The 24,319-nt window shown below is 46.1% G+C and overlaps 2 protein-coding genes across 2 annotated transcripts in view; one reads left to right on the forward strand and one right to left on the reverse strand.

Annotated features, from left to right (window-relative positions):
- The window catches only part of LOC119218930 (glutamate receptor ionotropic, kainate 5-like), a 49,757-nt gene extending 39,868 nt beyond the window's left edge, over nt 1-9,889 (forward strand). Inside the window, exons 13-20 of the mRNA XM_037473724.2 lie at nt 1,633-1,746; nt 2,889-2,998; nt 3,298-3,471; nt 4,623-4,788; nt 4,947-5,172; nt 6,317-6,445; nt 8,193-8,314; nt 8,880-9,889. Coding sequence (XP_037329621.2) covers nt 1,633-1,746; nt 2,889-2,998; nt 3,298-3,471; nt 4,623-4,788; nt 4,947-5,172; nt 6,317-6,445; nt 8,193-8,314; nt 8,880-9,617 — 1,779 coding nt within the window. The 3' untranslated portion in view covers nt 9,618-9,889. The remainder of the gene's footprint in view (nt 1-1,632; nt 1,747-2,888; nt 2,999-3,297; nt 3,472-4,622; nt 4,789-4,946; nt 5,173-6,316; nt 6,446-8,192; nt 8,315-8,879) is intronic.
- A 5,979-nt stretch (nt 9,890-15,868) lies between these two features.
- si:ch211-264f5.6 (carcinoembryonic antigen-related cell adhesion molecule 1) overlaps nt 15,869-24,319 on the reverse strand; it is an 8,584-nt gene continuing 133 nt past the window's right edge. Inside the window, exons 2-10 of the mRNA XM_037473777.2 lie at nt 23,779-24,105; nt 22,421-22,584; nt 22,121-22,247; nt 21,564-21,839; nt 20,605-20,883; nt 20,265-20,519; nt 20,063-20,180; nt 17,755-17,779; nt 15,869-17,044 (exon numbers count right to left, since the gene is read on the reverse strand). Coding sequence (XP_037329674.2) covers nt 17,761-17,779; nt 20,063-20,180; nt 20,265-20,519; nt 20,605-20,883; nt 21,564-21,839; nt 22,121-22,247; nt 22,421-22,584; nt 23,779-24,105 — 1,565 coding nt within the window. The 3' untranslated portion in view covers nt 15,869-17,044; nt 17,755-17,760. The remainder of the gene's footprint in view (nt 17,045-17,754; nt 17,780-20,062; nt 20,181-20,264; nt 20,520-20,604; nt 20,884-21,563; nt 21,840-22,120; nt 22,248-22,420; nt 22,585-23,778; nt 24,106-24,319) is intronic.

Raw genomic sequence — 24,319 nt, forward strand, 5'->3', positions numbered from 1 at the left:
TTTATGCCTTTTATGTAAATGTGTTAAAAATGACACATATTGCATTTTGGTTCCTGCTGCCAGCCGCGAGTCCCTTACTGTCACACACATGCCTGTGCTTCTATCCTTGTGAGGACCCTCCTTCATAACCCTTTCCTTGATGCGTTACCCTGACCATGACCTAGTGTCAACCTAAGCCTTAACAACATGTCCGAAAAGTGTGCTCACAGGGGTAAAGTCTTCTGGTCCTCACTCCGTAGCATCCCACACTCCATGTCTCCATATTCCTGAGGCGAGTCTTCCGCCTTTACTTTGCCCTCCAAGAGGCCGTGTGTCTGATGAAAGAGAGTAAAATCGGATAAACGAATGTCTACTCGTTAATCAATTAAGAGTTAATTAAGGAGCAGGAGGTGTCTGGGGTCCAGATAAACGTTCCGCCGTGGATCCTCTGTGTTGACTTTACACTTAATGAGATTATCTCCCAATGTTCATTTCACTCTGCCGTGTTTACCCAGCAATGTTAAATCCATCATTAACGTGGAGCGGCTTTTTTATAAAGGGCTCTGTCATTTTTCAGTTAACGGTGTAATAACACTCGAGGAAATGAGGAAACAAGTGTTTGAGCTCAGAAACACCTGTACAGACACTGGAATAGTAAACTACAACTGCAGTTATGTTATTACGTGCTATAGTTCATTTTGGGATAATAACATATTAATGATGGTGGCCAACTTCAAACTGCTGCAGAGGAGTGATGAACATAATCGGCCCTCAATCACTGCTGCCTGGTTAGAAGGAAGGAAAGTTCTCTCAAAGGAGACTGGCATCAGCAGATCTTTATGGAAACGTCTCAAAGACAACACAGAGGTTGAGTTATGTGTTGAAACAACGTGATCAGAACCTTTAAAAAAACACCAGGGCAGTGTTTGGGTTTCTCCATGTTTTCCTGGCAAAGGAAATCTGCACAATAAACCGTGGATGTGCAAACTCTCGATTAGAGTGACGGGGCCAGAAAGACCTTCATGATTTACCTCCCCGAGGCTTCAGCAGCAGGAGCCCCCACCTGTTAGTGTCCTCAGAGCCTCACTGTTAACTTGCATTCTGTGCAACAAGAAATCAATATTTCATTAACGGGCCTCAGAAGACAAAGGTTCTTTGATTGTGGGAGTGACAGAGGAAGAAGAAGAAGCTTTTGTGTTATTGGAAGAAGAGAAGATGTAGAAGACATTGCACTTCAGAGGAGTGGACAGGTCACACACAGCTGGTATTCCTTTAAATACACAAATACACAAAGGCTACAACAAGCAGCTGTGTGTTAAACGTCCGGAGACAAATGTCTCTTAGTTTTGTATTAGTCAACTTGTCTTGTTTCATCTTTAAATCAAGTTTAGGGACTTTTGTCCTGTTTAATGAAATAATAAAGGATTCTAAAATGATGCATTATTGATATAATTGTATTGTAAGGGATTACTAGTAATTGTAGTGTGTTTATCGGAAAAGGAACTGCAGCCGTGACACATCAATAACAGACTTAATAACTTAGTCCAGCTTTGTTTTACTGAGCATTTTCATATTTAGTCCCACGTTATTCTCCTTCCTGTGTAAATGTACACAATGTTTAACAGTGTGCGTTGACTCTCTCTCCCCTCGCAGAAGGCCGACCTGGCGGTAGCCGGCTTCACCATCACCTCTGAGAGAGAGAAGGTGATAGACTTCTCCAAACCCTTCATGACTCTGGGGATCAGCATCCTGTACCGGGTCAACCCGGTGAGTCCAGCGCCGCTCCCCCATGTGCCCAATAATACCAATAATACCAATAACCCAGGAGCATTTTGGTGTTACGTTTACGGAGGGACCAAATCAACTTAAAGGCATTTTGAGCTTGTCCAGGTCAATATTAAAGCTGAAGTTATTGAAATAATGGTCTTCTGAAGATCTGAGCAGGAACGTGTTGAGAACATTCTGGTCCCAGGTCAGTGAACGCCTCTCGCTTAAACAAATATCTAGACGCACTCCCTGAGAAGATGATGAAACCCCAAACCATAACTCGGCAGGGCGCTCCGGGGAGCGAGTAGAGCTCTGTGAGCCTCCACCTCCTCCTCCTCCTCCTCCTCCTCCTCCACCCGTCACACATTTCAGCCCAGTTCGGTCACAGAGACCCCGTCACAGAAAGGACTGTAGTATGCGTGTAAAGCCAGGTCACCTGATGGCGCTGTTGCTCCCGGTAACGGAGCAGACGGAGACCTCGTCAGGAGGAGGGCCTACACACTCACACACACACACACACACACACTTCTTCTGCTCCATCAAAGCTTCCAGTTTCAATCTCCTGCTTCATCTTTTTTTGGGGGGGTTTGTGATTTAAATGAAGTGAAGTTGAAGGTCACAGAAAAAATAAAAGTCAATCTAAATGATTCCAGGAGACATTTTCCCCCTGAAACCCCCGACTGTCAGAGAGTGAAGGTTGTGTTTGTCAGTGTGAGGCGTGCGAGGACCAGATGGTCATTATCACAATTTACTGCTGCCAGCTGGAGACCTTACCACCACTCCCCCCAAAGTGAAACTTTGTCTTGTTGATGAGTGAAAGTTCAGTTCAAAGAACAAAGGCAGAATGAAGCTTGAGATTTATTTATGTACTTTACGGTGGCTTAAAAACAGATGACAGCCGAATTAGATCTTTTCCTTCTGAACTCAGCACACTCAGCAGAGCCTGGTGGCCATTTGAGGAACTGCAGCTTCTCATAATGACTTTACCTAGTTTTTGATTGTTTAAATGAGATAAAAACTTTGATCCTCATTGTCGCTCATCAATGTTTAAAGTTGCAGGAAAATACATCGTCATACGTCATGTTTTGCTTATTCTGTCCACTAAGGTGTGAAACGTTAACGGGGGGGTTGTGTGTTCTCAGGGCCGTAAACCGGGCTACTTCTCCTTCCTGGATCCCTTCTCTCCGGCCGTGTGGCTCTTCATGCTGCTGGCCTACCTCGCCGTCAGCTGCGTGCTCTTCCTCGCCGCCAGGTAGCACTGTGTGTGTGTGTGTGTGTGTGTGTGTGTGAGGTTTGTCACATTTCAGGAGTGCAAACACACTTATTACAAGCACACACTCTATTCATAGAGAGCTTTATGAACATGATTTTATAATTTATTTAATATAAAAGCCCTTCGACGTCCGTTTACCAATAAAAAAGAAGAGAGAATGGAGCAGGTCCCGTTAGAACCGATGAAGAATAAATAATGTAACAATAAATATATGTTGTCAGGAGCTGTCTGTATGGAGATCTTTAAGTTTGTCTCATTTCATGTGCCCCCCCCCCCAGGCTCAGCCCCTACGAGTGGTACAACCCTCACCCCTGCATGCGGGAGCGCCGGGACGTCCTGGAGAACCAGTACACGCTGGGGAACAGCCTGTGGTTCCCTGTGGGCGGCTTCATGCAGCAGGGCTCGGAGATCATGCCGCGAGCTCTCTCCACCCGCTGCGTCAGCGGCGTCTGGTGGGTGCAGCTCGGCAGTGTGTGTGTGTGTGTGGGGGGGGGGGTCTCCCTCCTTCCCTCCTTCAGCTGAACATTAGCTGAAGGTGAACAGACGGTCACATGTCCCTCAGGTGACAATGATGATGTCACTTTCTGTCTCCCCTGCTCTCATGTCCTCTGTCCTCCTCCCAGCAGCTCGTGGACGTGATGAACTCATAATGCTCCAGATGTTTCTACCTTTGAGTAAACCCAGACATACGTACTCGTACTTGATGTAGTTATTATAAGTAGTGATTCATTTGAGTTAAATGAGATTAATTTCATCCAGAAAGATTTTCAAAGCAAACTTGTGTCTGTGGAGACTGAATTTACTTCTCCTCCTCATCCTCTCCCTTCTCCTCTTCTTCATTCCCTTCCTCCTCCTCTTCCTGCCTCCATTAATCCCAGTAGCTGCAGTCAGACAGATGCTGGACAGACGGGAGCAACCATTAGTATCAGTTCTCTGTCTGTCTTTGTCTCTCTCTGTCTCTGTCTGTCTCTCTGACCTCTGACCTTTATCAAGTGGTTCCTAAATAGAAGAAGTTGGAATGAATAAACACTAAACGGTATAAATGTGTAAAACCAAGGGACAGAGCTCTTCTATTTGAGCTTGATTAAAACCTGCATCGTGGGTCATTAGAAGTTAAGTTTACATCTAAGAATATTATTAAACTGGTTTTCCTCGCTGTCAAAGATTTGCTCGTCTCGTCTTCTATCACACTCATCATTTAGAGAACACGTCTTGGTTTGAAAATACATGTTATAAGGTTGTTTGTTTAAGGTTCAAATGATGTTGTCTTAAAGAAACAACAATTTAAGAAACCAAATAACCGAACAAAGGAACACAGTGGCACAACGTAAGGAAGTAACAACTTTAATTTTACTACTACTGTAAAAATACCGATTATACCGACTGGGCCGTCCAACCAATCAGGATTGTGAATTTTAAGTGAATACAAGAATGATTGAATCGCTGGAAGCCAAACGCTGCCAAAGCTTTCACGTCTAAAAGTACCCCCCCCCCCCCCCATTACTGTGGGTCCCGTCTCATCTCCTGCTCACGTAGGGTTTGACCTCTAAATGCTTTCCTGCAGCGCTCTCGGTGTAAGTGATCTGCCTCCCTGCCCCCTCAGGTGGGCCTTCACCCTCATCATCATCTCGTCCTACACGGCCAACCTGGCGGCCTTTCTCACCGTGCAGAGGATGGAGGCCCCCATCGAGTCTCCGGACGATCTGGCCGACCAGACCAACATCCAGTACGGCACCATCCACGGGGGGTCCACCATGACCTTCTTCATGGTAAGTCGAGGGGGGGGGGTCTCTGAGGAATGTCTGGGTTTAGTTCAGGTAGCGATACTTCTTCGTAGGAGGAGGAGGAAAATTGGATGACTGAGCATCAATCTTGGAACCCATCAATTTGTTTCCTGAATGTTGAGTGTCCCCCCCCCCTCCTCCAGAATTCGCGGTACCAGACCTACCAGCGGATGTGGAACTACATGTACTCCAAGCAGCCCAGCGTGTTCGTGAAGAGCACGGAGGAGGGCATCGCCCGCGTCCTCAACTCCCGGTACGCCTTCCTGATGGAGAGCACCATGAACGAGTACTACCGCAGCCTCAACTGCAACCTCACGCAGATCGGAGGGCTGCTGGACACCAAGGGATACGGCATCGGCATGCCCCTGGGTGAGCCACAGGGGGCGGGGCTTTATTAATGGTCCTTGGTGGTGTTTCTCCCTTTCCCCCTTAGGCTGGTCTACTCTGCCATGTGTGGGGTTGTTGCTTCATCCATCCAGACAGGAGTCTCAACGTAACGTATTCAGACGCATTCCCAATGAGCTGCCTACATCCCAAAGAATGCTCCTAAAACCACAATAGCATCACATATCACACATTGTGTTTGGAATAATATTAGTGTAAAATGTCACATTGATGGACTTTGTCTTTTCTCCTTTCATTTTTATTGAAAACTGATCAATTGGTACTGTGGACAGAAAACAAACGTGTGTGTCTGTGTGTGTCTGTGTGTGTCTGTGTGTGTGTGGCTGCTGTCGCCCCCTCGTGGGTCACTTCCTCTCTGCAGCTCTCGGCCCGAATTAAAACCAGTTTCACTCGCCTCGTTTCTGCTGACGAGTGTTTCGTGCATGTTAATAAACCCGACCTCAGCCGACCCGGCAGGCAGGAGCCAATCAGAAGAACTAGTCGTGTTGACCTCACATACATCTGAAAGGCTTTCCTCGACTAATGTACAACCAAACCAACACTAGGGGTGTGACATCTGAGGCACTAAATTAAACAAAGAGTTTAAAAGCTTTGCAACCCAATCAACAATTTATAAGATAAATAAAAAACATAAGTTTGTACCTGAATGGGTTTTACTGATGGAACAAGTATTCACATCATTTAATGAATTAAGAATAGCACTAAATAGTAGTGATAATATATAAAGACACTCGGGTACAAATAAAAGTCTGTGTTGGAAAATATGATTGGTATTTAAGTAATGTATCAAAAGTAATACTTTTTCAAAGTAGAATTCAGATTAAAAATCTTTTGAGGGAGTGAAATGGCTTCCATCCATTGGAAAAGGAAACATTACCTGAAGTCCAGGGAGGCCTTCTGTCTCGTTTCCATCCAGTGAAATCCCCAATTTAGTAAAAGTTATCTTTTACCCTGAAAACCTCCACAGACTTCCTGTCATTTCCATTAAAACGTTTGGCTCTTCTTATTGGATCAAGACGGAAGATTGAAGCAGGAAGAACACGATGTGATGATGAGAGCTTCATCATGGTGAATCTTTCCTCTGATGGCGCCTTTCCTTTGTCCTCAGGTTCTCCCTACAGAGACGAGATCACTCTGGGGATCTTACAGCTGCAGGAGAGCAACCGGCTGGAGATACTGAAGAGACGTTGGTGGGAGGGGGGGCAGTGTCTCAAAGAGGAGGACCACCGGGCCAAAGGTGGGTGTCCCGGCTCAGACCTGCGTGCAGAGACGGTGATCGACTCACACACGTGATCGACTCACACACGTGATCGACTCAAACACGTTATCGACTCACACACGTTATTGACTCAAACACGTTATTGACTCACACACGTTATCGACTCACACACGTTATTGACTCAAACACGTTATTGACTCAAACACGTTATTGACTCACACACGTTATCCACTCACACACGTTATTGACTCACACACGTTATCGACTCACACACGTTATCGACTCACACACGTTATCGACTCAAACACGTTATTGACTCACACACGTTATCGACTCACACACGTTATCGACTCACACACGTTATCGACTCAAACACGTTATTGACTCAAACACGTTATCGACTCACACACGTTATCGACTCACACACGTTATTGACTCAAACACGTTATTGACTCAAACACGTTATTGACTCACACACGTTATCCACTCACACACGTTATCCACTCACACACGTTATCGACTCAAACACGTTATTGACTCAAACACGTTATTGACTCAAACACGTTATTGACTCACACACGTTATCCACTCACACACGTTATCCACTCACACACGTTATTGACTCAAACACGTTATTGACTCAAACACGTTATTGACTCACACACGTTATCCACTCACACACGTTATCCACTCACACACGTTATCGACTCAAACACGTTATTGACTCACACACGTTATCGACTCACACACGTTATCGACTCACACACGTTATCGACTCAAACACGTTATTGACTCAAACACGTTATCGACTCACACACGTTATCGACTCACACACGTTATTGACTCAAACACGTTATCGACTCACACACGTTATCGACTCAAACACGTTATTGACTCAAACACGTTATCGACTCACACACGTTATCGACTCACACACGTTATTGACTCAAACACGTTATTGACTCAAACACGTTATTGACTCACACACGTTATCGACTCACACACGTTATTGACTCAAACACGTTATTGACTCAAACACGTTATTGACTCACACACGTTATCCACTCACACACGTTATCGACTCACACAAGTTATCGACTCAAACACGTTATTGACTCACACACGTTATCGACTCACACACGTTATCGACTCACACACGTTATTGACTCAAACACGTTATTGACTCAAACACGTTATTGACTCACACACGTTATCGACTCACACACGTTATTGACTCAAACACGTTATTGACTCAAACACGTTATTGACTCACACACGTTATCCACTCACACACGTTATCGACTCACACACGTTATTGACTCAAACACGTTATTGACTCACACACGTTATCGACTCACAAACGTTATCGACTCACACACGTTATTGACTCAAACACGTTATTGACTCACACACGTTATCGACTCACACACGTTATCGACTCACACACGTTATCGACTCACACACGTTATTGACTCACACACGTTATTGACTCACACACGTTATCGACTCACACACGTTATTGACTCACACACGTTATTGACTCACACACGTTATCGACTCACACACGTTATCGACTCACACACGTTATCGACTCACACACGTTATTGACTCACACACGTTATCGACTCACACACGTTATCGACTCACACACGTTATCGACTCACTCACATGTTCTCCAGAGGATGAACTTTTATAACTTTTGGTCTTCATGAAGTCGTTTCACTCATCATGATGTCAGCCCTCCTCCCCCCCCCCCGGGTCGCAGGGCTCGGCATGGAGAACATCGGGGGGATCTTCGTGGTCCTGATCTGCGGCCTCATCATCGCCGTCTTTGTGGCTATCATGGAGTTCCTGTGGTCGACGCGACGCAGCGCTGAGACAGACGAGGTAACCCTTCATCACCCCCACCCTCCTCCTCTTCCTCCTCCTCTTTCATCTTGCCCCACCCCCGGCCTCAGCGTGTGTGTGCGCATGTGTGTGTGTGTCTTTGCTTGCGTTTGTATGTGTTTTTTGTGTATTTTCTTGTGCTTGTCTTTTTAAAATTCAAATTTTTAATTTACGTCCTTTTTTTTCTGAATGAACATTTTTTATTATTTAAAACAAAACATTGCTCCTTTTGCAAAGGAAAATGCGTTGACTGATATCCATAGGAAGCAGGTATTCAATGCATTCTCATTTAAAAGTTAAAAATACTTTCTGTTCTAAAAGTCTAAAATGTGATGTAACAGATTCATTTTGCTGTTGTGAAGCAATAATAATACTTAAAATACGTAATAATACGTAAAATAATAATGATGTCAAAACTGCATAATGGGCTCAGGTCCCCCCCCCCCTTTCCCCCTCCTTCCTCCTTCCTCCATTAATTGGGATCAAATTAAATGAACATCATCATAATCTTGTTGTGTTGCATGTATGAATAAATATTTAGTAATAATAAACTCAACCCTCTCAGGTGTCCGTTTGTCATGAGATGCTCACGGAGTTCAGAAACGCCGTCTCCTGTAAGAAGAGTTCTCGCTCCCGGCGCCGCCGTCCTTTGAGCAGCGCCAGGGGCGGAGTCCTACGTCACCCGTCACGCCTGGCTCTGGCCACGCCGCGGCCCATCCGCCTGGTGCGCGAGATGCGCCTCAGCAACGGAAAACTCTACAGCGGCTCTATGACGGGTGGGGCAGGTATGGGAGCGGTTCCTGATTTGGGGCCGGGGCCACTGAGGTTGCTGGAGGACCCGCTAGGGGGCCACACCTCCGCCGGCACGTCTCCTCCTGTGTCGGCCCTGGTGGCCCCGCCCCCCCCGCTGCGTGGCTTCCTGCAGGGCTGCAGCCATGTGCGAATCTGCCAGGAGTGCCGGCGGATCCAGAGCTTGAGGCCGGCCACGCTCACGCCTCCCCTGCCTCCTCCTTCCTCCTCGTCCTCTTCTGCATCCTCCTGCTCCCGGGTGCCGCCCCCCGGCCTCCGCCACCTCCGCCACAATCCCCACAACCACATCCACTACCACCACGGCTCCATGTCGCTGCCCCGCCTCCCGCCACCGCCTCCACCGATGTCGGCGAACAAAGCTGACAGCGACGGGGGTGGAGGGGCGGCAAGTCCGCGGCTAGGCAACAGCAGACCACTGCCCCCCCCGCGGCCACAGCCCCCCCCGAGGACACCGACACGCCTGCCGACGGACTTACTGGTGGGCCACAACTAACGCTAGGAAACGCTGTGTGGGCCATTGACAAAGGTCATGGTTTTATATTTTCGACCCTAATGACACGTAGGTATCAGTCCAAAACGGGCCAAACAGGAGACGCCGATGGGAAAAACCATTTTGACCCATTTCAGGGGTCGTCCCTTGAAAGAAGGCCACTCGATGGATCAAACCACTAAACTATCCATCGGGACGGACTAAACCAATCTGAATGTACGCGGTTTGGATGAAGGGCACGTTCCGTTTTAGGTTAAACTAAAGTGGTTGGAGTGCAGGGTTGAAGACGGACAAACAGGAAGTGCAGACAAATGTGATGCCGTCCGGGGGGGTTAGGGTCCACCACCTCTGTGAGGAGGACTCTTTCTCTTTGAGAAAGCGTTTGAATACTGAACCAGGTGTTGTATAGAAGACCCACTGTACACACACACACACACACACACACAGAGCAGCTGTACAGTCATTACGTCATCCGTTGATTCTTTGAGTGGCTCCGAAAGTCGTGTCTCTCCACGACCGTCTGCGCTCCACGAGGCAGACACGTCAATAACCCCCCCCCCCCCCGAGTCGCTGGACGCGTGGTGTCTCATTCACCAGGAAACGGGAGACCTTCTACTTCCTGGTCACACAAGGTTAACAGTCGGCCAATCAGAAACTAGCATCAGTGAATACGCCATGGAACATTTCCGCTACCATTCTTTTCAAGAACGTGTTGAGATCTGGAATTAGGAACAGTGCCAAAATATGTTAGACATACAAGGAATTTGACATGGTGTTTGGTGCATAACAACGGACTGTAAGACAATGGACAACAAGACAGATAAGACAACATAGTGCAAGAAAATTGCATATTCAATTTACAAATTTACAGATCGGTCTAAATACCGATGTAGATGTATATGTAGAGAGAGAGACCAGACTTGGTTAGCCTAGCTTAGCACAAATGTTTGGCCTCACTTAAAAAAGACACAGAACAAGAAGCCAAAGAAATAAAATTGCAGCCGAGCAGACATTTTCATTTCAAATCAAGCAGGTTGTTGTAGCAGGCTAACTTCTACATAAACTGAATTTAATCTAGTTACCCACTCACTGAAGTGAGGTTAAAGTGTAACATCAAGAAGCATGAAGCCAAAGTTAATCAGTTTAATTTAACAACCTATTGCTTCAGTCACTTTTCAAAGCGTAGCAAAGCTCACTTTCTGCAACCAGTGTAGCATCATAGCATGGGGGAATTAGCATTCTAGCTAGGTACCATTGGACAGCTGGATAGTTATTTGTCCAACTTGTTAGGTTAGTGAGTTAACTAGTGTGCCATCTATCTACTTTGCTGGTCCCCAAATTCCAAGCCTTTTCAGCGCATCCTGACCAGTTTAGCATTATAGCATGGTGGCGGTGGCAACCTAGCCAGCTAACAGCTAGCCATCAAGCTAATTACACTGGATTAACTGTCCGTCTTGGGCAGACAAGTGGATCCAGAACTCCTCTTTTCTACTGATTTCCAACGAGATACGATGTGTTAATCAGTGAGCTCGTTACTGGGTGTTTAAACTTTGGATATTTCCCAACTTCCCCTGCTTTCCATACTAATGCTAAGCTAGGCTAACCATGTCCTCCTATAAGATCAACATCAATGAAAATGAACGTTCCAAAAAATTGAGCCGCTCTCCTGTTGTTTGAACTAATTGAAGTTAAATTATCAGATTAGATTAAACAATCCAGCTGCAGACTTTATTCCTCCAATTTCAAAACCCGTCCAAATGTAGCAGTTACTTCGGATTTAGGAAATCAGACACCGACGGTGAGGGACTGTACAAATAGGGTTTCCTCTTTAGATGTTAGTGTGAGCGCCTTCTTATCACAGCGCAGTGATCATTTGTTAAAGGGAGATTTCATTCGGTATATTGTATTATAATTTCTCCTCTGATATGCAAATTCATTGCTGTTGTGACAATTTCCAGATTTAAAGTGGAGTGCAACACTCTATTATTTCAGTTTAGTGGTAAAACCAGTTGTAGCATTTCAAAACAATGTGTTATTTGGGGTTTTGAGGGTGTTAAAAAAAGGTTTTCTCCCCTAAAAAGAGAAGAGCTTCCTCAGTACAACTGTCGTCCGGTGAGTAATAAAGCTGACCTCAACATACACACTCACGCACACACACACACACACACACACACACACATTCCCAGGGAGAGAAACTACTACTGAGATTGTAATATCACTTCCTTTATCTGACCTTTTCTTTCTAGTCCCTTCTTGGTGGTAACTCTTGCAAATTGATGTCATGTTGATTCAATCTCTAGACCCGGGATGAAAGAGGTCAGAGGTCATCCAGATCCACACATCAGCCAATCACATCCACGAAAAAAAAGGAGATTTATACATTTTTAATTTATGGAACAGTTTTATTTAAGATCAGTGCCTGTAGTTTTTGTTTTTTAAATATTTTTGTAAAAAATAAAATTGCGTATAAAATGAATCAAAGAAAAAGGTTATGAAAGATGAGAAAAACACAGGAATGTTTATGTGAAGTATGATTGTGTGTGTGTGTGTGTGTGTGTGTGTGTGTGTGTGTGTGTGTGTGTGTGTGTGTGTGTGTGTGTGTGTGTGTGTGTGTGTGTGTGTGTGTTCGAGTCCCGATGTCATCATGTTTCATTTTTTCTGCTCCTCCTTCATATTTGTACCAGCAGTCCATGACGATGGATATTACTCTGATGATTCTCTTGTTATCATTATTATTGATAATGGCGTGTGGGGTACCAGCCCTCTGATGTTCAATATATAGACACATATTTGGAATAAAAAACAACTGTCAATTTACCAAAAACATCGCTCAACTTTTTAACTAATATTTGGATTTTATTTGCAAATATAAATGTATTGTCTTACTCATTTATTTTCTATTTTAGTTCAGTTGGTTATTTTTGGACAATATGAAATGTTCTTTAGAATTGGTTGTTTTGCTCGGAGTCTTTTGTATTTTCATTTATTTAAGTCGGGTAGTTTAGTTTGTGTTGCTTGTTTTAATTTTTCAGTTCTTTGCTTTTTTCACTTTCCTACTTCTTTAAGTTTTTATGACTTAATTATAGCATTATTTAGGATCTAAACCAGGATATTTATCTTAAGAGTCGATGTAAAGAGTTGATGTAACACAAGTGAAGAGCCACTAGAGGGCAAACTGCACAAGACGGAGAACAGGTCAGCGGTTTATTAACATAAAAACTGATCCATTTTAATTTTCTTCAGAGACAGTAATGTCATCACTTGTGGTTAGCCTAGCTAGGTTAGGTTAGCCTAGCTTAGCATGAGGACTGGAAGAAAAGGGAAACTACTATCATAGCTCCACCAAAAGAGAGTCTACATAAAACTATGAAAGAAACATTTGTATATATATATATATGTAAAATGTGTGTGTATATATATATGTATATATATATATAAATATATTTACATACATATACTGTATATACAACAGGGTTACGCTCCTTCTTCTAAAAGGTCATTTTAGTCCCTTACAACATACTCAAATGAAATCCTAATTCACATGAAATAAAAGTTGTTTTTTGAAGGAAGTAGTGGGATAATAAGTAAACTAAAATGTATAAACACAAGCAAAATGATTTTATATACATATATACGGGTTTTTTAAAGACATTTTGTAGGTGGAAACTTCAATTCAACTTTTGACATAATGATTTATTTGACCTACTAAACTGACTTTTTCATAGCTTTTGATCAGATAATATAAAATAAAACTCATAGGATAGTAGGCCGTAAACAAGTCCTTTTATAGGGTTAAATTATGTAAACCACATGCTGTCGGATGAGTATCTGTGGCTTGTCCTCACACAGGAGGTTCCATGTGACACAGACAGAGCTGTGAGGTATTATTCTGCCATTCCAGTTATTACTGTACCCTGTAATCACACACACACACGCACACACACACACACACACACACGCACACACACACACACACACACACACACACACACACACGCACACACACACACACACACACACACCACCAGAAGAGCTTCTCCACGCAGGGCAGCAAAGATACAGACACATAATCAGCAAACATCTCTTTTTTATGGATCCTGAAGATTGGAACGTACATATCAACCTTTAATTCATTTCACCAATAGAAAAAAATCAATAAATTGTTAGAACACTTGTTCATTTCTATTTAAATTAGCAGCACATATTTTATTACATTATCTATGTAGTGATTTACATATATTTTACAGTCCTTTTGTGCACCTCACATTGTCCTTACATTGTATTTCTAATTTATGAGTTATTAATCATTTGCGTTTCCATACATCTAGTGGGCAGTTCAATTTAAAATGATTACATTTTTTTTATTTAGTCAAACATTATTTGATTCGTATTTTAAATTGAGCTACGTCTTTGAAAGCAACTGCATCACATTGTCATCATTTACAGAATCTGTTATTGCTAATTCTAAAAGAATCTGATCCCAAACTGGACCTGACACCAACGTGGACCCCATAATGGACCCCATAGTGACCCCATAGTGGACCCCATAGTGGCCCCCATAGTGGACCCCATAGTGGACCCCATAGTGGACCCCATAGTGGCCCCCATAGTGGACCCCATAGTGGACCCCATAGTGGCGCTGATGGGAGAGTCCGAGTTCTTCTGAAGGGAACATGAATTCTCACCACCAGTCCCCCGCTACCAGGACTCATTTTACTGGAAATCGACACAGGAAGTGAAACCCAACGGGAGGCGCCTCCCTCTCGCTGCGCGGCTCAGCGTTGACTCAACGACACGCAACACACATTCCTGACTAAATGCTGCAGGCGTGTTCAGGCCTGACGACCCTAGAGGCTCACACACACACACAGACACACACACAGACACACACACACACACACACAGACAGACACACACACACAGACACACACACACACACACAGACACACACACAGACACACACACACACACACACAGACAGACACACACACACACACACACACAGACAGACACACACACACACACACACAGACAGACACACACACACACACACACACACACACGCACACACACAGTATTGATAGCTGGCGGTTACGGATGACATCATCTCCTCTTCTGTTAATTCCTAATCGTGTGTTTGACAGATTAGACTGGTATAAAGGAAATAAATTGAAATTGAGTCACCTGTCAGGAAGTAAACATAGACCCAAACTGTTGCTTAGCAACACAATTCTGTTAAAAAAGTCACACACTGTTTTGTCTTCAGTGTGAGACATTGGACCGGTTTAATGAGTCCCATTCTTCTACTGATCCGCTTCCTCTCTGACGCCCCGCTTCATTCAAACTACAGACGGATGGAGCAGTGACTCCTGATTGGACGAGACCACCAGTGGCTCTTTATATCCAAAAAAACAGAAGTTGCTAAACATGTAACTGAATTTTGGGATTTGCATTCAGTGGAGAAACGGCTGAAGCGTTTTTCTGCATCCAAATGATGTCACGATGCAAAACAGGAACCGGTTCTGGCATCGCAGGGGAGACGTTTCCGGTTTGAGAAATGTGATTCTCTGAACTCTCCGTGGGTGATTTTGTAGACCACTGAATGTTCAGATGCTGTTCCACAAAATGAAAGTCAACAGAAACCAGATCCAGGAGCCAGCAGGACGCAATCAAACGAAGCTTTTGAGGCTGAAGGTGCCGTAAGCAGCTCTCACATGAGCTGCTGTCCTATCTGAACCAAACCCACAGGTGTGCTCAACCAGCTGGATTTTCCTCAGCAGGTCAAAGGGCGTATGAACTACGGTGCACGTGCTCTTAATCTCCAGGTAGCTTCGGAGGAAACGGGTCTTTGGAGGCTCAGTTTTTGTGAGGAACCATTTCAGTTTCAGACCATGAGAGAAAAGCTGCAGGAAGTGAGAACATCTTTCTGTAAAGGTTTGGGGATGTGACACATTTTAATGTAATGCTATAAATGAGACAACGAGGCGTCCTTCAGCTTAGAGGTCCAGAAGAAGGAAACCAAGAGGAGCAAGAAGGACAAAGTTCAGAAGGAGCACAAACCGACGAGGAGTGACTTGTTGAGACGAGGACTTTGTGTCTGCAGCAGAGAGCTCCTCCCCGGCCACGCCCTAGGAACCCCCCCCCATCCCCCCCAGAAGAACCAGACGGCTCTCTGATCCTCGGACTCTGATTGGTCGTTTTTTTGACGCCTCCGACTGACAGCTTATGAATGAATGAAAACTCAACAAGTGGTGAAATCAGAAGATTTCTTTTATGACTTTACAAGGTCAAACTGGACATGAATTTCGTTCTGGGGACACTTGATGGTTCGTTTCTGTAAACATTGGATAAAAAAAAAAAAGATTTCTTTTTAACAAATGAACATGACGTAAAACAACAAAGGCACAAAACAAGAGGATCTGTCTCTATTATTTACACCCAGAGAGGAATCTTTATTCCAAACTGCTGGTTTCACCTAAAACATCTTCTCAAACCCAACAAAGCACCAGAATGATCTTAAGCTCCAGTTATCTTCACAATAAATACTGGTCTGAGAGCAGTGCACGGCGACTCGTCCGAGTCCTTCTCATTTTCATCTGCAGCTATTTCAAATCTTTTAAAAACAAAACAGCCAAACTTTCCCTCCAAAAAGCACACTGTGCCGCCAACTAACTCCTCGCCGCGGGACTCGTCCCTGCGTGCTGGGACGAGTCCGTCTTCATCCTCCTCCTCCTCCTCCTCCTCCTCCTCGCATGCAGAGGACGAAGATGAAGCAGCAAATGAAGGAATCCACCAGCTGAGTTTCTTTAAGCCAATAGTGAGGTTTGTAAGTGATGAACAACGTGTTGATTAGAGACATTTTGTTGGAAGAGACTTTAGAGACAAAAAATACGTCAACCGCAACACATTTGTAGGACAACGTGTTAAAAGAAGTCCGGTGAGACCCAGACGTCGAGGTATTCATGATCGGACGAAGCTCCAGAAGAGCAGCGACACATCGGAGCTGCCCCCCCCCCACCCCCAAACTCCACCCACCCGCCACAGAGAGGGACATAAATCAAACTACTAAGAAAAAAAGAGTCAGATCAAAACATAGAATCCTGCTTCATGTGTGGCCTCCATGTGTGTGTGTGTGTGTATATGTGTGTGTGTGTGTGTGTGTACATGTGTGTATGTGTGTGTGTGTGTTTCCTTCTCAGGTGTCCAGGTGGATAAAGAGAGTCTCTCCTCATGAAACAGTTCCTGTGCTTTGGTTCCAGGAAGCTGAAGGTGTGTAGATGTTTGATGGTTAACGGGTCCATGGGGAAGATGCCAAAAAGGCTAAAAAATGGAAAGAAAAAGGAAGATTCCATCTGATAATCCAAAGGGTCCAGAAGGAATCCGCTTTTGGCAAGGGGGGGGCTTTGCATCATACAGGACGTTCCTCACAGCTGCATCATGGGAAAATAAAATAGTCAGATGTTTTGAGCCGATATCTCCTGAAGACGTCTCACACACACATACTTGTATTTGGTAGGTGTGCTGTCCTGCCCCACCTGTCCATGTTCAACCTGTTTAGTCTTTGTTTAGTCATCCATGATTCACACGTGAAATATTCATGAGGTAACTTTTGTTGTGACTAATTTTTAACTGATGGAACATTTTAAACCTGCCGTGTTTATAAGCTACTTATAACCTCCAGGGAGGAAATGCTTTTATTCTGGTGGTTTGGTTATTCTTATAGACGATTATCTGGTCTGATTCACCTAAAACAGAGAATGTGATCTATGGTGTGCATGTATTATTATATATATATATATATATATATATATATAAACATGAGTTTATGGTCTCAGTCTCTAGTTTCAAGTCTTCTTCAATGCAGCATGATGTTCATTTAGTGAATGAAGGTCCATTTAGAGTCAAACAGACCATAACGAGGGGATGCTTTGGGGCGGGGCCTAACGCTGATTGACAGGTGACCAGTAAATGTCTACTCGTCAGGAGGTCTGTGCTTCCGGTCTTTTCTCAGGTGGCAAAGACAAACCGGTAGAGCAGGAAGCTGCTGCTGCAGGTGTGTGTGTAACGCTTTGAACCAACAGTCTTATCTCCAACGTGCACACACACACACACACACACACACATACTCACACACACTCACCTGTCTCTAGTACGGTGACTCCACCCTGAGGACAGAAACACACCACAGGAAACATTAGAGGACACAAAGAGAACATGTGGAGCTTATTGCTTTGTGCTTTCTTTAGTTAATGAGCTTCTGTAGTTTGTTGATTCGCTGACACGTTCAGGATGATGTCATCATCACAAACACACACATCTCAGCAAGAAAAACAGGTAAGTAAACGCATGTCGTTTTTCTAAAAGTGTTTTGTTCCCCAACGAATGTCTCAAGGAAAGGAAAAAGAAAAGGATGAATCAGCTGTGAGACAGAACGACCTTTAACCTTTATTGTTTAAACCCTTTCTTTTAGAGCAACCTTCGACAGCAGCAGGGCTCTAAGAGAAGCGTCTCACCGAGCAGCAAGTGCAGACACGACGCTGACATTCCTGCCATTCCCCACGAGGCCTCGCCCCCCCGCCTTCTGCACCATGACCAGAGGCCCACGGCCTGCTACGCAGCAGCAGGTGAATCCAGGTGATTCAACCCATCAAACATCAAGATACCAACCACACAACACCACACAATCCCTCCATATCTAACTGGTAACTAAGACGGGGGGGGGGGCTTGTTTCTCTGAATGTGGCATGAAGACAAGATTCTTAAAGTCTCGGCAGTTTGAAAGAAGAAAAAATGAGGAGCAGCAAAGCCTTAAATATTAAACACTGTTGTTCCCTGTAACTGTTTCAGAATAAAGATTTTATCTCCAAAGTCGACAAGATCAGATCTAAAGTTTGTGTGTGTGTGTGTGTGTGTGTGTGTGTGTGTGTGTGTGTGTGTGTGTCCCGCAGGTCAACAACATCGTGGTTTCTCTTGAAGAAAACCGCTGGAATCTAAGATAACGTTTGCTGATCTGACGACTGAAATCATGCAAAAACTATTCCTGGGAGTCTGCACCACCCGACCGGTTCTCCCCACCTACGCCTCCTCCACCGCCTCCTCTTTCCTTTGTGCCTCCCTGATGTGTGACGATCAGCTCCCCCCCCTCCCCCCACCCCCCCACCCACCCAACAACAGAACAAAGGCCTCCCGTCGGCTGAAGACCAGCTCTACCTGACACCTGGTGACCTGCGGGCCACTTGACTGACAGAAGAGGAAGCAGAAGGGGGGGGGGGGCTCAACACTAGCAGGGCTTCCTCGGTTTTCACAAACAATCATCCAACAACTTCGAGGCTGAGTAAACAGGGTTTATGGCCTCAGTCTGATGGTGAGTCAGGAGTCTTCGTCAGCTTGTCTTTCTGCTCCTCATCACATCCGACAGGATGTTGTGCTGATTGCATCACTTCCACAGTTGGGAAAGACGCACCTTTTCTTCCCGTGTGAACGAGTCTAATCTGATGGTGACGCTCCGTTGCTCGTTTATAAGTGACCACATTCAGGGGGCCGGCTCTGCGGGGCCATGTCAGGTTAGCAGCTAACGCTCCAGCTGGTTTCTCTAACGCGCGGGAAAACAAACGCCTTGAAAAAGGTATATTTAGGAGTAGAAATAAGGCCTCTGATCTTGAGGCAAGTTGATGATCTCACTATGGGATTTCTTATCACCTGTTAAAGTCATTTACAGAAGAAGTAAAACTTGAGGCTCCTGAGGGACCTTCAGCCAGGGATCAAACTGTCGTAGAAACAAGACCTGAACGCTGCTTGTAAAAACAACCAAAAGCACTGCAGAAGGAATGTAGTTACAGGCCGTGTGTGGCAGTTATTGCAAAGGGCGGGGCAGCTCGACAGTGTGTGTGTGTGTGTGTGTGTGTGTGTGTGTGTGTGTGTGTGTGTGTGTGTGTGTGTGTGTGTGTGTGTGTGTGTGTGTGTGTGTGTGTGTGTGTGTGTGAGAGTCACGAATAACATCACTCTAACGTGTTGCAAGACGCCAAAGCGGACGAGGAATGACGAGAATTTCCCAGAAGGTCATGAAGTGGTTAACAAGAATTCATAAACCACACAAAGAAAAGATCAGATAGGATCTCACACGTCTCACGTGTACATTTAAACACTGAAGCAGAACTGACTGTGTAAATACAGAAAGAATGGTACTGAGGTGTGACGGGTACAACCCTCCTGAGTCAAACTTCATTGTTTCAAAGAAACAATCGTAGAGGACGCAAAGACCAGAGGACAACAATAGAAACACCGAATCAAAGGGAACCTTTTGCTCTCCTTCCAATGAGGGAATCAAAGTCTGTGACTTATGCTCCCAAAGCAAAACTAATGTGCAGAAACACGCACTTTGTGCCAAGATCCCACTGGGGAAGAGAGGACGCGCCGTGTCCCCGGAGTGAAGACGGTGGAGGACTTACGGGACTTTCTGTCTGCAGTAGATGATCAAGGCGATGGCGGCGGCGAGGGCGACGAGGACGGCGATGACTATTCCAGCGATGGCTCCGTCTGAGAGGCCTTCATTCAACGCTCCCTCCTCTGCAGGGACAACAAGGAATGAATGCACAACTCGATCCGATTAAGAACCTTGAACCTGGTTCCAGGCCGAGACGTGGACCTCACCTTTGACGGACAGGAAGTGGCTGTACTCGGCGGTCTTGCCGGTGACGCTGTTGTGCGCCTCGCATGTGTACATGCCGGTGTTCTTGTAGTTCGCCGCCTCGATCACATACCGGGCCGTCTTGACGTCGGTGATGGTGTTGTTGAACTTCCAGGTGAAGTTGGCTCGGGGGATGGAGAGGGCGGAGCAGTCCAGCGCCACTTTGTCGTTAACTTCGACGGCCTTCTCGCCCATAACCGCCACCAGCTCCGGACCGTCTGGAGGAGAAACAGAGCGGCAGGAAGGGATGGGTCTCGCGTCAGTGCTGCACCCCGGTGTGTGGCGTCTTTGAGCAGCACTCACAGTTGACCACCATCTTGTAGGAGCCTTTGGCTTTGCTGACGGAGTTGATCAGCTCGCAGGTGTACTCCCCGCTGTCCTCTTTCTGCAGCGGGTCGATCATCAACCAAGTCATGTTGGTGGAGAAGAGCAGGCGGCCGCCGGGGGCCAGAGGCTCATTGTCCTTCAGCCACTTGGTGGTCTCCACGCTGCCGCCCGTCACCCGGCAGCTGATGTTGGCCGAGCTGTTGCCGGCGATGAGCGTGGCGGCCGGACCGCTGACCTCAGCACTAGAGATGGGCTCTGTGGACATCGATGAAAGGGTTGTTTTTCATTTCATGAATCCATTTTCAAAAATCACCTTTTACGTTGACACCTGAGAACATGGAACATGAGAAACAGAAGAAGCTAAGAAATAAACAACAACAATGTAGAAACACTGTTTCCACAGAATAGACAGCAGACCTGTGTCATAAGATCTGGAGCATTTCTGTTGCCTCTGCGCGGCTCTCAACATGGCGACTGCTGAGCGGCTAACAGCGCGAACGGTGCTAACAGCGCGAACACTGGCAGCAGTGCTGAGTGAGCTGAGTGAACAGGAAAAGGGGAACTACTATAATGTGGTCGGTCCGGGCGGCTGTGAGCTCTCCACTCACGAGCACGAAAAAGCAACACACACCTGCGTCCTCTCTATCTTCCTGCAGATGATAGTGGGTCAATGATATATATTAATGATGAGAATGTTTCTCCTTTAAGTTACCAAAAATATACGCTCATCATCTCATTTACCTCTTTACCCTGGAAACTCCTCCTGATGCACACACACACTTGTGGGCCTGGGTCTTATTAGTAAAAAGGATTGTTGGTATATATACTGTGGAGGAGTGAATTAGCGATGCCGATGACGGCTCTGGTGGAAACCTGTCAATCACGGGGTAGCCCCGCCCCAAAGACAAACATGTCAGAAGGCTCTGATCACTCACCGATCACAGCGATGCTGACGGGAACCGAGGAGACCATGCGGTTGGTCTTCTTGTTTTGGGCCTTGCATGTGTAGTTACCCTCTTTATTCCCAAACCGTCGAGTTTGAAGGACCCCCAGAGTCACGTTGGGACCCGACTCAATCTGCTGCTGGTCCCGGTACCACAGGAAGTCTGCGGGCGGGTTGGAGAGGGCCGAACACGACATGGTCAAGTTGGCTTTGGAGCTGGTGACCTTGGGAGGGTTCAGAGGAGTGATGGTGACTTCGTCTGGTCCGTCTGTGGAGCAGGAACACAGAGGGGGGTCAGCGGGGAGTGGCGGGGATTAACTCCCCTCGTCAGGCGTCACAGTTCAGGGACATTAAGTTTACACACTTTAACTATTGCTCTCACAAGTGTTTATGGAGTAAACAGTTTGGATTGAATGGACGCTGAGAGGGAGACTCCAAGCCGGAAGCTACTAGCTGTCAGCAAGCGAACCGCCGGGTTCGAGGGGCGCTACATGCTAATGCTAACCGATTAGCTTAAGGCGGGGTTGGCAGACGGGTGGAAGTACTCACAGTAGACAATGAGGGTAAAGGGGAGGCTCTTCACCATCTGCAGCGTGTTATTGGCCGTGCAGTAGATGGGATCCATCAGGTCGGTCCTGAGGACGTCTTTGATGGTCAAACTACTGGACTGTTCAGCCTGAGATTCAGCAAGAGCAACCGTTGTGGATTAATGACAAAATATCAGCTTTCAAAGGACAAATGAAAGATTACAAATCATACTTTTAATAGCAAAAAAAACATTTTGATGAAAACAGTGCATAGGCGTCTGTATATACACATCATTCTTTGATGAAAGGATTAAACACTGACGTTTTTCAGAGTGAACCGATTCCCGTCGTCCACGATGGGCGTGGCTCCCCGGAACCACCTGAACTGGAGGAAGGAGCCTTTGGCGGAGCAGGTCAGGACCACCGTGCTGTTGTGCTCGATGGCCTCCGACAGGCTGGACTTGATTGACACATCGGACACCGCCTCTGCAGGGAGACACCGGGAGGGAGGCGAGAATGAAGGGACTCTCACATGCTCAGACTTTACACCCCCTCCTCTGGGTCCAACCACGACGTCTCCGCTGTGCCCTGAAATCAACCTCGGAATGGAGACGGCAGAGCGACCTGTTGGGCCCGTTCTCCGTCGCCAGGCTCCTCGGGACGCTGGGTGGGAACCAGAGGAGGGCGCGGCAACCAGTTCCCCCACTGACCGTTTTCTACAAACACGGGAGACTTTGCTGGTTTGGTTTTTGAGTTTGTCAGAGGTGAGTGTTACTGGTCGACCAGTTGTGGAGGTGAAAGAGTCCAAAGGAATGCTGGGAAAAGGCCGCGTGCCTCACCGCAGACCATCCTTGGACAAATACAGAAACCGACACCGCGCCGTTGACACAAGACTTTTTAATGTTCCTGAAGCGGACTGTGTCAAACACACTGGTTCCATTTAAAGTAAACAGAGCCGAGTAAACACAGACAATCAGCCTTTCCTGTGAGGACAAAGACCGACACGGATCCACGGTTTCATTTCTTTAAACTAACGTTACCAAACAAAACGCTGCAACATGCTGGAAAAGGATTGACAGAAGAAAGCTGTGTTCATAGCTACACTACGAGGGGGTGCTGTGGTGAAGCAGGGAGGGAACAACATTAAACTTGTAAGGTAATACAAGCTCAGCAGCAAGAGGCACACCTTTTTTTTTAAAAGCACAGTGCCAGAGGCTGAGTTTGAATCAGGCCATGACGTCACAACTTCCAACAGAAATAAATAAATAAGCTATTTATTCAGATTAAAGACTATTGCACCGTGGTTTCTAGAACAAATGAAGCCATTTAAACGGCCTCGTCGTGTGGAAAAAGTAAAAAACTCTTCTGCTTCTAAACAAGTCTCCTCCGCCACGGAATATAGTCCCTGAGCGGCTACGTCGTGCGGTTGCTAAGCGACGCACATAAACCGCTCACTTGTGATTTGGTTTTCTGCTCCACTTCCGGAACGCACCGGATTGTGTGGAGAATTGAACCGATCGTGCGCGTTAAGTTGGATGGAAACGTTCATCCGGGTCCCTAAGAGCCGCAGATGAACTGTGGCGTCACTGCGAGGCAGAAGTTCTTCCTTAAGATAAAGCTCATTACGTCACACAGAACTATTGAATACATCTTCGACGTCATCCGCGTGACGTGACTCACCCAGAACTCGAAGTTGGACTGCGGCCACTGATGTACCCGTTGAAGAAATGATGCTGATGTCGTAACTCCCGCTGTCAAGTGACGTCAGCGGCCCGATGGTCAGGTCTGCGTTGGTCACGTTCATGTTCGCTCTCCCTTTGTAGGCGTCGTTCACTTTGACGCCTTCTTTGCTCGCGGTGAGGATGTTGATGGATTCGGCGCCGCCTTTGAAGTTCCACAGGATGAAGTTATAGTCCCGACTGGCGCCGATGGTCTTTAAGGTCACATTTCCCCCCAGAACGGCGTCGATCGGACCCGGCGGCAGGACGCTCGTCGCCGCGCAGCATCCTGGAGTCAGAGAGCAGTCATTGGGTCAGTGATCACAGGGTTCAGCTTCCGGAACCCAACGCAGGTTCAGTTGCATCACAAAGCAGAAGCGATGCGTACAGTTTGTCAAACAGAGGGATCATCAGGTGAATAGAACATTATAGCACTCTCAGTTTGTTGTTATTTAAACTAAACAAACAGAATAAGGTCAATCACAGCGGGGGGGGGTGGGGGG

This window comes from Pungitius pungitius, chromosome 17 (genome assembly GCF_949316345.1).
Source record: "Pungitius pungitius chromosome 17, fPunPun2.1, whole genome shotgun sequence".
Classification (NCBI taxonomy): Eukaryota; Metazoa; Chordata; class Actinopteri; order Perciformes; family Gasterosteidae; genus Pungitius; species Pungitius pungitius.